Genomic DNA, 15,762 nt, shown 5'->3' with positions numbered 1-15,762 from the left:
AACACAAGTATATCCTCAGTAATCACAGCCTTCTTAAGTCTTAGGAACACTAGAGAGCACTTCAGCACTATGCTGGGGGCTCTTTGAAAGAGCAAAATTACCAACACAAAAGCACAAAACAAACAATGTAATGCTAACTAGACCACTTACTGGATACTTGTTTACAGTATGAGAGCTGAAACAAGGAAGGGTGTACCCTTGTTCAACCTTAGCTGGGAATTTGCACATCAGGTGGCTTAGATTTTTCATTACCCTGCACATATCCCAGAAGACCACGTAAGTGCCCTAAGTATTGAATTTAAGGTTATAAATAAATTTTAGTGGGTAGATGCATTTGCAAATACAGAATCTGCAAATGAGAATCAACTGTACCTCTAAGTAAAAACAAAAAGAAATTTCCCAATCTAGCAAGTCTTCCCTCCAGCTCTTATTGCAAAACTTTGTGTTTAAACAAAGATAGTCAGTCTGGGGAAAATTGCATGGGAGAAAAGGGGAAATTTAGAGGTGGGCCTAAGATTGATCTGAAAGCCACTAAAAGTTAAATGAAATAAGCTGGTCACAAAAAAGATAAATACTGTGTAATTCCACTTATATGAGGTATCCAGAGTAGTCACATTCATGAAAACAGAAAGTAGAATGGTGGCCTCCAGGGGTTGGAAAGAAAGAGATATGGGGAGCTGTTGTTTAATGGGTACAGAGTTTCAGTTTTGCCAGATACAAACAATTCTTGGAGTTTGGTTATACATTGTGAATGTATTTAATGCTACTAAATTGTGCACTTGAAAGGTTATGATGATACATTTTATGTTACGTATCTTTTACCATTATTTAAAAAACAAAAACAAAAAACCAGAAATGGCCAAGAACCAGAGAGACATGAAGAGTTGGACTGTGGGAAAAATGAGAGGAAAACAGAGATGAAAACAAAATTACAGGGTGTCCAAAGGAAAATAGACTCAAAATTTGGTAAGCAGCATTGAAGAAAGGTAGGAGAAACAACCAAGAGAAAGAAACAAGAAGTAAAAAGAATCAAAAAGTGTTGAAATGGAAGAGAAGGCAAAACTGCATGTGTTTAATTGGAGAAGGAGAAGCTTAATTGGTCCATGCAGAAGCAAAACAAAAGAAGTTAGTGGAACTAATATTTAAAGTTGTAATTCCAAAAAATGACCTAAAAATAGACATGAAATCTACACATTGAAATAGCCACTTTGTACCTGGGAAAATTTATGTGCATTTTCCTGTAACACTGACTTCAGAATTAAAGAAGAGTCCTTAAGATTTCCAAGTAAAAAAAAAAAATCCACTGATTTACAAGGTCAACATAGTTAGACTTATTATCAGATTTTTAAAAAAACATAAAGCAAGCAAGAATGGGGTGGGGGGACATTAAAAAAGGCCTAAATGAACAGTCCAAAGTCAGAAGTTTATATTTGGCCAAACTATCTTTTAGAAAAGCGATTTTTAAACATTTAAGGACTTAGGGAATTCTGTACCCACGGGCTCTTGAGAAATCCACTAATTGCCAAGCTCTAACCAACCAAGAGATGAGGTGGAAAACATCAGCAAAAGATGTAATGGTGAATATTTAATATTGCAGATCTATGGAGAAAAGATGTGGGCAAGGGTGAGAATATGTGTAAACATAGGTTCTGATGAGACAGAAATCATGCAATTAAGAGAGAGAAGTAGAATTTCTTATAGATTACTGTATGGGTAGTAGGTGGGAGTTGGATACATAAAAACTAACCAAGTTTATATTAAAGGGCTAAATATGAAAACAGGGGCTAAGAGCATTTGAAAAATTAAAATGCACTGAAACAAAAGTATAAAGCTACTTGACAAAAAGGACTTAAAAATGGAAGAGTGAAGAACACATTAACAAAGAAACATGAGAAATATAAAATACACGCAAGCCTCAGATAATAATATATGTTGAGATTAATGTTCCAGGCATATTAATAAATATGAGTGGACCTAACTCACTATTAAAAGAAAAATTTTAATTTTCCTCACAAAGCGAGGTATAACCTAAAACAGATTGACAAAGGCTAAAAATGTATATTAAAAGATATACTAGGCAAATGGAAATGATAAGAAAATGTATAGCGATCTTGATACTGGACAAAGTAAAATTTCAAGCTGAAAAACATTAAGTCCGACAGAGAAGGATACTTTTTGTGATAGAATCCTTTTCTCCTCCCTCAGTGATTTCCATGCCCTAATCTGTGGAACCTCTTATAGTAGCTACATGTAGTGGCAGAAGGGACTTTGCAAATGCAATTATGGTTACAGACTTTTAGGAGGTTATCCTGGATTATCTGTGTGGGCCCAGTCTAATAACATGAGCCCTTAAAAGCAGAGAACTTTTTTGGCCTGAGTCAGAGAGATGTATGTGGTATAAAGGGTAAGTCAGGGATAGTGAAAATGTGATAAAGGCTTGGCTTGCCATTACTAATTTGAAGATGGAGAGGGCAGTATGGAAAGGAATACAAGCAGCTTAAGGAACTGAGAGGCTGATAGCCATCAAAGACTGCAACCCTGTATTGAGCCCTACAACCTCAAGGATCTGAATTCTATCAACACTCTGAAAGAGCATGAAGGGATTCTTCCCCAGAGCCTCCCGGAGGGAATACAGCCCTGCTGACAACTTGGTAGTTTGGCTTTGTGCCACCTTAAGCAAAGAACCATCTGAGCTGTGCTGTGCCCAGACTTCTGACCCACAGAATAAGAAGTAGACGTTGTTTTAAGCCACTACATTTGTAGTAGTTTGTCACTGTAGCAATAGAAAACTAATATACTTATTAGGAAAATTTGTAATTTATGATGAAGATGAAATAGTTACGTACCAAAGAACACAGCAACCACCTTTATGAAGCAAGAAGTATGAGATATTCAAGGAGACGTAGATTGAAATATGTTAATAGTAGGAGAATAACATAGCACCATACTCAGGGTAAGACATTTCAGATGCACAAAATTGAGTAAGAATATAGAAGACCTAAGTCAATAAGGTATATCATAACTTTGGGACTTTAAATCCCAATACAGAGTCTATACTTTCCAAGTGCACATGGAACATTCACTAAAATTGATCATGTATTATGTCATGAAGAAACTTCAATAAATTCTACAGAGTAGATATATTACAAACACCTCTTCCCTGATTGCAATGCAGCATTAAAACTAGAAATTATAATAAAATCAATTAAGTAGGACACTTTTCACTTGGAAATTAACCTTGTATTCAACAACTCTTGGGTGAAAGGAAAGGAGAAATAAAAACAAACTTCAAAATTCTTAAAATTAATGATGGAAATGTCATATTAGAACCTATGAGATACATGTAAAACGGTGATCATGAAATAAGGATCAGGAAATTCAAAGCCTTAAACACATTTATCAATAAAAAAGAAAGGATAAAAATATACTCTAAATTCCAAGCATGCAAGGCTAGCAAAGGAGCAGAGTAAACCAACAGAAAGCACAAGGAAAAAAGTAAACATAAAATCAGAAAACAATGAGAGAGGAAAACTAGATCAATAATTTCTATGTGTATGTTTCAACTAATAGATAAAACACTAACTTCACTGAAAGGAAACCGGGCTGATGGGAGAAATGGTTGATGCTGAGGCTGGTGCTGGGAAAGTATATAAGCCCACGCCTGCTTATGTCAGACAGAGAAGTGCAGAAGTATAGCTAGAGTATGATAAGGGAATGTGCTTGAAGGGGCTCTTGCTTCCTAAACCTGGGACCATTTAAGTATCAAAATATATGAGTATAATGATGGAAATAAGTAAATGGAGAAAGGAAAGCTCTACCCTCCAGTGGCATTCTAATAAATGTAGAATAAATGTCAGAATTAGAAAATCAGTATTTGGCAAACATCACATACAGTACTGTTTCTTGCAAGAGAAATAAATGAATACTAAAATTAGAAGGTGAAAATTTGGGGATAACAGGATATTTGCATAATCTCACTATTTCTACACAAGACTTACTAATTATAAAGGGGACAGTAGTAATTGTACAGTGAAGAGACATGACTTAAACCACCTTAACCATGTGATCCGAGTTAAGCTCATCAGTAATGGGGTAATAGATAGGATTGTGCCTCTGTCATTTCTGCCAAAAATACATGAACTGAATATAAATAATTGTAAAGAAATAGGTAACCCACATTGAAGGACAACGCAAATAACTGTCCTGGACTCTTCAAAATATAAAGGTCATGAAGGTAAAAGTGATTTAGGAGCTGTTCCAGATTAAAGGGTACTAAACAAAAGCAAAGTATAATGCTGAATTGCATTTTGGACCAGAAAAAAAACAACAACACAACTTTGTTCTCTAAAGGACTTAAGTGGAACAATTAAAATTTGAATTCAGTCTGTAGATTATATAATAGTGTTATATCAACATTAATTTCTTGATTTTGATAATTGAAGTGTGATTATGTGAAAGAATTTGCTTTTGGAGCATAGGTATTAAAGTATTTTTCTGCAGCTTATTCTCAAAAACAGTTCAGCCACCTAGAGAATGATAAAGCAAGGTAAATGTTAACATTTGGACAATTTAGTTGGAAAGTATACCAAAATTCTTTGTGCAGTTTTTGCAGTTTTCTCATATATCTGAAATTATGGCAAAATAAGGCTTTAAAATCTTAACTTCTACTAGACCTCCCCTACTTCCCCCTCCCCCCCACCCTGATTTTGGCATTATCCTTACCACTCTCATTTTTTTTTTTTTCAACATTTATTTATTTTGGGGACAGAGAGAGACAGAGCATGAACGGGGGAGGGGCAGAGAGAGAGGGAGACACAGAATCGGAAACAGGCTCCAGGCTCTGAGCCATCAGCCCAGAGGCCGACGCGGGGCTCGAACTCACGGACCACGAGATCGTGACCTGGCTGAAGTCGGACGCTTAACCGACTGCGCCACCCAGGCGCCCCAGCCACTCTCATTTTTAATGTCAATCTTTATGAAAGTCTCTTCTATAAGAATAGTATAGAACAATGACCAAATACCATTAGCTAGTACTACCCTAACAAATCACTATGAGATTCTTTGTAATTTAAAATACAATAATTTGTAGCCAGAGCTGAATATTATTGATCTTCTAACTTTTTAAAAAACTTTATGTACAACACTTGCAACATGTAAAGAAACTTAATTCTTTTCCTAGAACTATAACTTACAATGTCCTATCAAGATTTGATAATGAAAATTATGTATTAACCTTCTACCTCTGAGGAAAGTCTTGAAGACTAATTGATTTGCTACTTAGAGTTAGGGGACCTGGGACCCATGGCCATTAGCTATGTAATACTGGACACATAATGTCAGATGGGCTTCTAGAGAGAGGAATGTTCAGTTTGGGTTAAATTAAAATCCAGTTCTCCATCCCAGAATTATCTTTTCAAACGCTTGTTAACCTGGGTTGAAGTGGTATCTTTTTATTGTAGTCATCTGATATTCTAAATGACTTTTCTAAGGCACAGTTTCTCAATTGTAACATAAGAATTACTTGGGACTCTTGTTAAAATACAAATTCAGATCCAGTCCACTTTTGGTAAGTCCCAAGGGTGTGTAAGCTCCAGCAAGTTCCAGCAAGCTCCCAGTTGACGCTGATGGTCCATGACCACTCTTTGGTTAACAAGATTCTAAGTAGTTATAAAGGGACAACATGCTTCTGTTTCCTATCCTCATTGTTATTAAAGAGTAAGAAAACTAGAAAAAGGCAAAAAAGGAAGCAGTACATGGTATTTTATTTAAGGTAACAAAAATAATAAGATACAATAGAAATTATTTTTATCTTACATTTGTAACTGTTATTTGAGTCTCTAGGTGTGGTAACTTTCTACTTTTTGGGGTTATATTTCTGTATACACAAAAGCTATTTTATGGATATAGGAAATTCACCTATGGAATTTGATAAGAGGTGTGTCCTAAAAAAAAAAAAAAACTGATCGTAAATTATTTCTTTCTATACTGTTTGGAGGTTTTGTTTCACATTGTCAGACAGTATTAAATTCTAGGATAAGAGATTTATGGTAGGCTAATTAGCATCTCAAAACACAAATGATTTTAAGAGAGTGATTGAAAGTTTATTTTTGCTAAAGTGATAGCTTATTCATGCTGCTTTCTAAGACCATTCAGGGTTCAATTTAAATCAGATTTTATCAGTCTCAGCACAGTTGACATTTGGGGCCCAATAATTCTTTGTTGGGGAGGGTGACTACTGTCCTGTGCATTTTAGGGTATTTAGCAGCATTCTTACCTGCTTGCTGTAACACCCCTGCCCAACTCAAATCATGACAGACTTTCTGTAAACATTGTCAAATGTCCTTTTGAAGGGGGGTAGAATATATCCAATTTAGAACCACTGATTTAAATGAAAGAAAAGAACACAGGGTTTTAAAGTTAGTAAAAGGGAAAGGGAAGAGATTTGGGGGAATGGTATGCTATTAATGAGATAGAGGAACATAAATTTTCTTTGTAGGTAATGGAAAATTTTCTGGACAGTTGATCCATCATTGCTTTACATAACGTCACACGTCAAGTTAGTAACATTGATAGAATTTTTACTCTGAAAAAAGTAATGTCTTACTTGGTATTCTTTGTAGATTATAACATTTCACCTCTTTAATGTGGTTTAATGAACGTTACATGATTCATATCTGATTAATACACAGGAAAAACTTGGTTTCTGTTCTATATATTTATGTCTCTAAAACAACATTATTTTAAGAGGTCAAATTTTCCCAACTTGACCTATAAATTTAATGCAATTACAATAAAAATCCCAAGTTATTTTGTGGATATTCACAAATTGATGATAAAACATATGTGGGAGGGGGAAAAAAGACCCAGAATAGCCACAACAATACCTAAGAACAAAGTCAGAGGACTGACACCACCCAACCTCAAGACTTACTCTAACACTACAGTAATCAAGACAGCATGGTATTGGTGGAAGAGGAGACACATAGACCAGTGCGACAGAATAGAGAGCCCTGAAATAGACCCATAATGAGGTTAACTGATCTTTGACAAAGGAGAAAAGACAACTCATTGGAGAAAGGATACTCTTATCAACAAATAGTGCTGAAAGAATTTGACATCTACACAAAAAAAGTGAATATAGACATAGGCTTTAGACCTTTCACAAAACTTAAAGAATTATAGACCCGTTGTATTAAAAAACAAAACAAAATAGAAACTATAAACCTTCTAGAAAGTAACAGAGAAAATCTAGGTGACCTGAGGTATGGTAGTAAGTTTTTAAATACATCACCAAAGCGTGATCCATGAAAGAAATAAATGGATAACTTGTACTTTATTAAAATTAAAAAGTACTGCTCTGTGAAGGACACTGTTAAGGAAGTAAAAGGACAGGTCACAGTGGTGCTTGGGTGGCTCAGTCCGTTAAGCATCTGACTCAGCTCAGGTCTTGATCTCAGGGTTGTGAGTTCAAGTCCTGTATTGGGCTCTGCGCTGCATGTGAAGCCTACTTAAAAAAAAAAAAAGTCACATGATCTCAGGGTTCCATGAATTCAAGTCCCCCATCAGGCTCTGCACTGCCCACACCGAGCCTGCTTGGGATTCTCCCTGTCCCTCTCTCTCTGCCCCTACCCTGTTTGCGCTCTCTCGCTCTCTCTCTCTCTCTCTCTCTCTCTCAAAATAAATAAACTTAAAAAAAAACTTAAAAAATAGGCTTCAATCCAAAATATATAAAATACTCTTAAAACTCAACTATAAGAAACTACTAGGTTTATCGAAATTGTTTTCCTACTGTTTTCCAGCCTCCATGGTTTCTGATAGGAAATGAGTTGTTAATCTTGCTGAGAATCTGCTTTACATGAGTCTCTTCCTTCTTGTTGCTTTCAAGATCTCTTTGATTTGCCCTCCCCTCCATTTATGCATGTCTAGGTGTGGATGTCTTTGAATTTATTCCTCTTAGACTTTGTTGAGTTTCTTGGATGCATAGGCTATTTTTCATCAAATTTAGATTGTTTTTGCCTATTATTTCTTGAAGTTTTCTTTCTGCCCCTTTCCCTCCTCTTTTTGTGGGAATCCTATTGAGCTTATATTGCTATGTTTCAAGGTGTCACATGTGTCTGAGTCTCTGTTCACTTTATTTCATTATTTTTTCATTGTGTTCCTCAGACTTGGTCATCTCAGTTGCTTTAAATTTGATGATATTTTCTTCTTTCCTGCCCAAATCTGCTGTTTAACCCTTGTAATGAAATTTTCTTATCAGTGTCAACTCCAGAATTTCAATTCACTTCTTTTTTATAATTTCTCTTCCTTGATAGTCTTTAGTGAGACATTGTTTTCATTATTAGTTTTAGTTCTTAAGTCATGGTTTCCACTTAGTTCAAGTACTAATTTAAGTTCTCATTTAAATGTATGTTGTTTTCTAGGTTTTTATAAAATTTATCTTTTTACATTTATAATTTATTCTATTAAGTAGCTATGACTAAACAGTTGAACTCTGGGTCATATATCCCAACAGATTGGTAAAATAGTCAAGGATTTTTTTCCTTTTTTTTTTCTTCCCCAAAATCGACATCAAGGAAAGGGAATTTTAACTTTTGCTATTTCTGTGTCATGTTCTTTTACTACTACTTGGTATCTGGTAGTTATACTCCCTCATTCTACAAGCTATTTCTTATTAACAGTCTATTAGGAAGTAATAGGTTTCACTTTTTGATCCTCAGTGTAATCATATTGTCCTCACCTAGGTATCAAATAAAGGTGCTCAAATCTAGTAGAAAAAGACTGTGTAAGCTCCTTTATAGCTTCTACTAATGAACTTTTGTTACTATAAAGGAGTCACTTCGAACCTCTTTAGCAGTGAGACCTTTTTTAAATAAATGAATTCTTATGTGAAATTCCAGGTACATGCATTGTTTTCTATTTCAAGTAATGACTATAGCCTTTTTGGTCTTCTCTTGCCAACTTTCCTTCCCAATGAGTTCCAAAGGCACTCTCTCAGAACTGAAGAATTCCCAGGAACACAGCTTAAAATTTATTCCAAAACTCATCTTTATATGTGGGGTAGGATGCTGTTTTACTTCATTTATCCTGTCAGAATTCTAAAATGTACTTCAGTCATGTGAAGTAAGGTGGAAAACACCATCACATTCATTATATTATCCATCTATTCCTATCAATTCCAGTCAAAAGAGAAGGTAAAAACACCGAACTCTGCTTAATTGGAATCTTTTTTTGTTCTGACTTTGTGGACTCTTCAGCCTACTTGTTGCTGGAACTTAGGGAAGATGTCGGGGAAAAAAAGAACCTACATTATTACTGACATAGATTTCAGGCATTTTTATTCTTTTTTTTTTAATAATTTTTTTTTTAACGTTTATTTATTTTTGAGACAGAGAGAGACAGAGCGTGAACAGGGGAGGGGCAGAGAGAGAGGGAGACACAGAATCTGAAACAGGCTCCAGGCTCTAGGCTCTGAGCTGTCAGCACGGAGCCTGACGCGGGGCTCGAACTCACAGACCGTGAGATCATGACCTGAGCCGAAGTCAGACGCTTAACCGACCGAGCCACCCAGGCGCCCCTCAGGCGTTTTTATTCTTAAGAGACCCAGTTCCAAAAATTTTTTGCTTCTTTTCTACCATCTCTTATTTAAGGTTCAGTAAGGTACAGTAAGGAAACGTATTCTACTAATTACAATGCTTAATACATTTCTTCACCAGAAATATTAACATGACAATGTCTTCAGTGCTGTTCTGGGCCATAGTTAGTTAGTTAGTTAGTTACCACACAACATGTAAGCAAAAACTGTGAATTTGTGTGTGTGTGTGTGCGTGCGTGTGTGTGTGTATGTCTGAATAAAAAATCTGTGGGGAAAATGTTCCAAGTTCCCTTTTTGACAAAAGGTTTATATAACCTGATGAGTTTTGTGGTTTTGGTTTGTCTGTGTATGTAGTAAGTCTTAATGTACTTTTCATTTATCTTTGAAGTTTATATTTCAGTCTAACTGAATATAAACCTTTTATGTGACTTAGCAGAGTCTCCTTTGTTTACTTACTAATAAAGACTTTTAAATACTTTGTCTCTTTTGTGTATGTGTTTTGAGTCAAATAGCCTCATAATGAAAATTTAGATAATGAATGCCTCGGATTATATACTGAATTAAAATATATCTTGGATCATTTTATTTGGATCATTGTCATATGCTTGCAACTCATACTGAGCATAATGGTTTTGTGCTTTTAATATCACCTTTTAAAATCATATTTTAATGATATTTTTTTGTGCTTTTAGATCATTTGGGGAATATTTTTCATCTTAGTTGCATTGCTGTTTGTAATTTCTCTCTTCCTATCAAAGTGAGTATAGTACACATATTCTGTACAGCACACATCCTGTGAAGTTAATTAAAAATGTGCTAGTATAATGTATAAATTCACTCTATAATTTTTTGTTGTTTTAGTTTGGATAAAGCTCTTCATTCAGCTGGAATAGATTCTGGTTTTATAATTTTTGGAGCAAACCTGAGTAATCCACTGAATATGCTTTTGCCTGTTCTACAAACAGTGAGTAAAAGGAAAAAAAAAATCAGTCATTTTCTTCTCTAGCAAACATTCTCACACTCTGTGAAACTAGTATGTTAATAGACTACTGATACTTGGCAATATATGCTTGGGCTTCTGCTGATTTGGCTCATTTACATATGACTTCTACATCAATAATAGTACTTTCAAGATTATTATAGTGACATATTACTGAACTCTTATACGTAATTTGATTTGGGATACATTATAATACCTAAGATGAACTTTTCCAATGAATTCCTATTTTTGAACTAATGAAGTCTTTTACTCCATACATAAATGTAATTTTTGTTTAATTTGTTACAGGATTTTTCTTAGGATAGTGGCACTAAACAATTTAGTAACAATCTAGTAATTGTTTTTTGGAGGATTATTATTATTATTTTTGTATTATCATAGTAGCCTGATCTAAATCAGAGTTGATATTTTAAACATTTGTCAAATATGAATGAAGTTTCAGTTAACTTTATATGACTTCCAGAACTCCTATTGCTTGTGTATTAAATTTAATTTTATCTTTTTTTCAGGTGTTTCCTCTTGATTATATTCTTATAACAATTATTATTATGTACTTTATTTTTACTTCAATGGCAGGAATTCGAAATATTGGCATATGGTTCTTTTGGGTTAGAGTAAGTATAACAATATTATTTTGATTTTTTTCATTTTGTATGTAATTTCCATTACTACAAATTAACCTAGATTTATAATATAAAAGTAAATATCTTGATATTAAAAGCGGTGGAAATATTTGCTTTCTCACTTCATGGTAACATAAAAATGCTTTTTGTCTAGAGCAGTGGTTTGTAAATGGGCAGGTTTGTCCCCTGGGTACATTTGGCTATGTCTGGAGATATTTTCAGTTGGTAAAACTAGTGGGTGCTACTGGTGTGTAGTGTGGGTAGAGGCTTGGGGAGTCTGCTAAACACTCTGTGTTGCATGGGGTAGCCTCACACAACAAAGACTTATCCAGCCCAAAATGTCAACAATGCCAAGGCACAGAGATCCTTGTATTTTTTCCATAGTGTTTGGCTGCATGGAAGTATTGAAGTACAGATGGATACACTATAGCTCAAAAGACAGCTCTTCCTACTAGAAGTTAAAGATTACTATATGATTGGAAAAAGTTATTTTCTTCTTACACTCATTTTGAGGTAAATTAAGAATTTTAAGATGAAGGTGATTCAGATAGAAACTACTTCCTGCTGTGAGTAAAAGAAAACCCAGTTAAATAGTGGTTTGAACTAATAAAAGATTTCTTGCTGTGGAAAATTTCAAAAATCTAGCATTGCTTTGTAGCTCAAAAGTGTCAAGTCCGACATCTCTGTAGTTCTCTTGGCTTCTCTTGCATGATCATAATATGGCTGCTGCAGCTCCGTTTATCCTGTTCAAGTTCCATTAGAAAAACATTTCTATCAATAAAGCAGCACTCCCACAAATCCCCAGCACACTTCTTTCCTTTTGATGTTTAATATTTTATCACTGCTAGCTATGATGAGATGTAAGGGAAACTGGGAAATGTCAATTTTTAGGTGTTCATGTTTTCATCTCATCCAGAATTGGAGTTAATTTACTCTATGTTGTCCTAAAATCTATTAATAAAACAGGGAAGTGATATCTTAGTTGCTAAAATAAAAATGTTCTCTGACACTGAAATGAAGAAAGTCCTGTGGCTCATTGTATTTGATACCACATGTTTTAGTTTCTCTCTATTATAGATATATATGAAAATATTCACAATCAGATTATTATAAATTATTTTAAACTAGAATTTATAACAGTATGGTAAGAGGATGTCATGAGTATTTCATAGAAATGAGTATTTATATACATGTGACATGTCTGTTCTTGTACAATAATATATAAAACCACAAATATATTACTAATACGTACAGTTTAAACTCATTCCTTTAATCTTTGGATAGAATTAGTGGTAGTTCATAATTCTTCTTAGCTCTATAAGCTTCTAGCAGATGCTTTTACATAATAAGTTTAGAAGATTTGTCTGGAAACAAACCAGCTGAATACTAATATATTCTCTAGGTCTTGAGTTTTTCATGGATCATTTATAGGATCCTTTGAATATAGATGCTTTGCTATGACTAAAGGAAACATAAATGTACACCTAAAAGATATGCAGGGAAAGAATTGTCTTTGTCATTCTCATAATCATTTGAAATGATTGAGAATTCTTAAAAAAAAATTTTTTTTAACGTTTATTTATTTTTGAGAGAGAGCACACGCGCACGTGCGCAAGTTGGGGAGGGGCAGAGAGAGAGGGAGACAGAATCCAAAGCAGGCTCCAGGCTCCAAGCTGTCAGCACAGAGCCCAACATGGGGCTCGAACCCACAAACTGTGAGATCATGACCTGAGCCAAAGTCGGATGCCCAACCAGCTGAGCCACCCAGGTGCCCCAAAATGATTAAGAATTCTTAATATTTATTTTGGAAGAAAGAAATGGTTGATTGAACTGTGTCATTACCTTTAACATATGAGCAGGACTTAGTGCCGTACAAATAAAACATATTGCTGAAATATTGTTACTGTCTTTTTTCTTTGCAGCTATATAAAATTAGAAGAGGTAGAACGAGGCCCCAGGCACTCTTATTTCTCTGCATGATACTTCTGCTTATTGTCCTTCACACTAGTTACATGATTTATAGTCTTGCTCCCCAATATGTTATGTATGGAAGCCAAAATTACTTAATAGAGGTAAGTGTAAAATTTTAAACTTCATTATCTTGACATTTTTTTTTATTTAAAATTTTTTTTTAGTATTTATTTTTGAGAGGGAGAGAGAGAGTGAGCTGGGGAGGGGCAGAGAGAGAGGGAGACACAGAATCCGAAGCAGGCTCCAGGCTTTAGGCTATGAGCTGTCAGCACAAAGCCTGGCACGGGGCTCAAACCCATGAACCACAAGATCATGACCTGAGCAGAAGTCAGACACTTAATGGACTGAGCCAGCCAGGTGTCCCCATTATCGTGACATTTTAAAGATAGTGATATTTAAAAAGTTTTTAATTTGTGAAGACTCCAATAAGGTAATAGCTCATCAGATTAAGTTTAATATTGCTAAAATAGGATTTTCATTCTATTTTTGAACTTATTTATATTTGTTTCTTACAAGTTTTTTAATAACACTCTGAATTCTATTATAATAGTTCCTTAATGGATCCCCTGGTACCAAGGTGCTGAGCTTTATCTCAGCACTCTATTGAAACTCATAATATTTTCTCTAAAATAAATATTTCAAGTAATTTTATTACTATGACTTCCTCCAAAATTTTGATGAGCAAAGTTTGTCATCAGTCCTGTGAATCCCACAGAAGAGGCTTTAAAAATATTTTATTTGTGGGTGTCTGAGCTTCCTTTTAACATAATGGGTATCCTCTTACCTGTTATACTCTTTCTTGATATTGATCTTTCCAAAAGCCAGCTGTAGTTCCTAGTTGTAACTGGACAGCTAGTTTGGATTTTTTGACATATTAAAATATTTTGACCATATCTGATTTAACCTTTGTGTGGTTTGTTTCTTTTTCCTAAAATACTTTGCTCTACTTAATAATGCAAATCAAATCTGTGTTTCAGGTTCTATTTCAAGCCTTGCTCTTAATGGAGTCTTTGGTTACTAATCTACCCAGATCACTCCTTTTTTTTATCATGTAGTTCCTTCTTTCTTTACTTTATTTAACATGTAATTAAGAACAAAAATTTAACAAGTACATCCAGCCTTCCATCAGTACCATACATAATATTACCGATGGTTGAAAAATTAGTTCACTGACAAATATTAAGTAATAATGTAGGTGGAACAAATATAAGCACAAACTGTAATAGAGGTACATGAGTAACCTGAGTTTGGGAAACATAGTACTGGAAGATCACTTGAATCATATTTTCTATTTCTTGTATCTTTTTATTCTCTTCTTGCCTTATCCCCTCCACCTAGTTCACTAGGTCATGCCTGTTAAAGTTTCTTGTATGAATAAATGAAGTGAGGTCATGCATTTGCATGGACAAAAGATAATTCTTGTTTTACAGTGGAACAATAAGTAGGCTGTTTCTCTGGGAAACGCTCTGTTGTTCAACCAGGACCTAAAGATTGTTGCAAAAAGGTCCAAATGTTAGGGGCACCTGGGTGGCTCACTCAGTTAAGTGTCTGACTCATGATTTGGGCCCAGGTCATGATCTCACAGGTCGTGGGACTGAGCCCCATGTCAGGCTCCGTGGGTTTCTCTCTCTCCTTCTCTCTCTGCCCTTCTGTCTCAAAATAAAAAAATTAATTAAAAAAAAAAGAAAAAAGAAAGCCCTACTGTTACATTTACCATAAATCTTTTTCTTCTAATTGTAATTTTGCATAAAAATTACCTTTTAGAATATTAGCTAGATGTAGTTTAATAGAAAACAGAGTTAAAATTCATAATGTGATTACTTTTTAGTCCAAATATATGTATTAATGTAATATTTATATTTTAATTGTATTTTCATCTTTCAGAGCAATATAACTTATGATGAGCATAAAAACAACTCAGCCCTCCCTGTGCCAAAGAGATGTGATGCAGATGCCCCTGAAGGTAAGTGAGGCAGCTCTTACCAACTATCTTAAAGTTTATAACTCTATGAGAAAAGAGTTGGCTTGCATTTTGCTGTGTTAATCATTTGATACATCTGTTTTAATATGTGGCGACAAAGGAACTTTTAAATTTTTTTTTTTTTCAACGTTTATTTATTTTTGGGACAGAGAGAGACAGAGCATGAACGGGGGAGGGGCAGAGAGAGAGGGAGACACAGAATCGGAAGCAGGCTCCAGGCTCTGAGCCATCAGCCCAGAGCCCGACGCGGGGCTCGAACTCACGGACCGCGAGATCGTGACCTGGCTGAAGTCGGACGCTTAACCGACTGCGCCACCCAGGCGCCCCATCAAAGGAACTTTTAGCAAGAAGAAATCGTTAAGTCTTTTCAATAGAATTTCTTGGTGATATATTGATTTCCATTAGGGAAAGGACCATTATAAATTAGTTACTTATGAAATAGCAAAAGGTAGTTATTATTTATTACTTTTACTAACATAATAAATCACTCTTAAATACCTTTTTTTTTTCCTTATAAAACTCAAGATAGTTTTGGTAGAATGTGTAATTCTTAGGACCAAGACCGTAAGTACCTATGACTTAGAACTTTTAATTC

The 15,762-nt window shown here is 34.8% G+C and overlaps 1 protein-coding gene across 2 annotated transcripts in view; it reads left to right on the top strand.

Moving 5' to 3' along the window:
* LMBRD1 (LMBR1 domain containing 1) overlaps positions 1-15,762 on the top strand; it is a 112,245-nt gene that overhangs the window by 69,676 nt on the left and 26,807 nt on the right. For both annotated transcript variants that reach the window (XM_045498675.1, XM_045498676.1), the window contains 5 exons: positions 10,285-10,349; positions 10,454-10,556; positions 11,102-11,206; positions 13,138-13,287; positions 15,071-15,149. In XM_045498675.1, coding sequence (XP_045354631.1) covers positions 10,285-10,349; positions 10,454-10,556; positions 11,102-11,206; positions 13,138-13,287; positions 15,071-15,149 — 502 coding nt within the window. The remainder of the gene's footprint in view (positions 1-10,284; positions 10,350-10,453; positions 10,557-11,101; positions 11,207-13,137; positions 13,288-15,070; positions 15,150-15,762) is intronic.

Source organism: Leopardus geoffroyi, chromosome B2 (genome assembly GCF_018350155.1).
Source record: "Leopardus geoffroyi isolate Oge1 chromosome B2, O.geoffroyi_Oge1_pat1.0, whole genome shotgun sequence".
Taxonomy (NCBI): domain Eukaryota; kingdom Metazoa; phylum Chordata; class Mammalia; order Carnivora; family Felidae; genus Leopardus; species Leopardus geoffroyi.
This window is presented reverse-complemented; position numbering and strand designations above follow the sequence as displayed.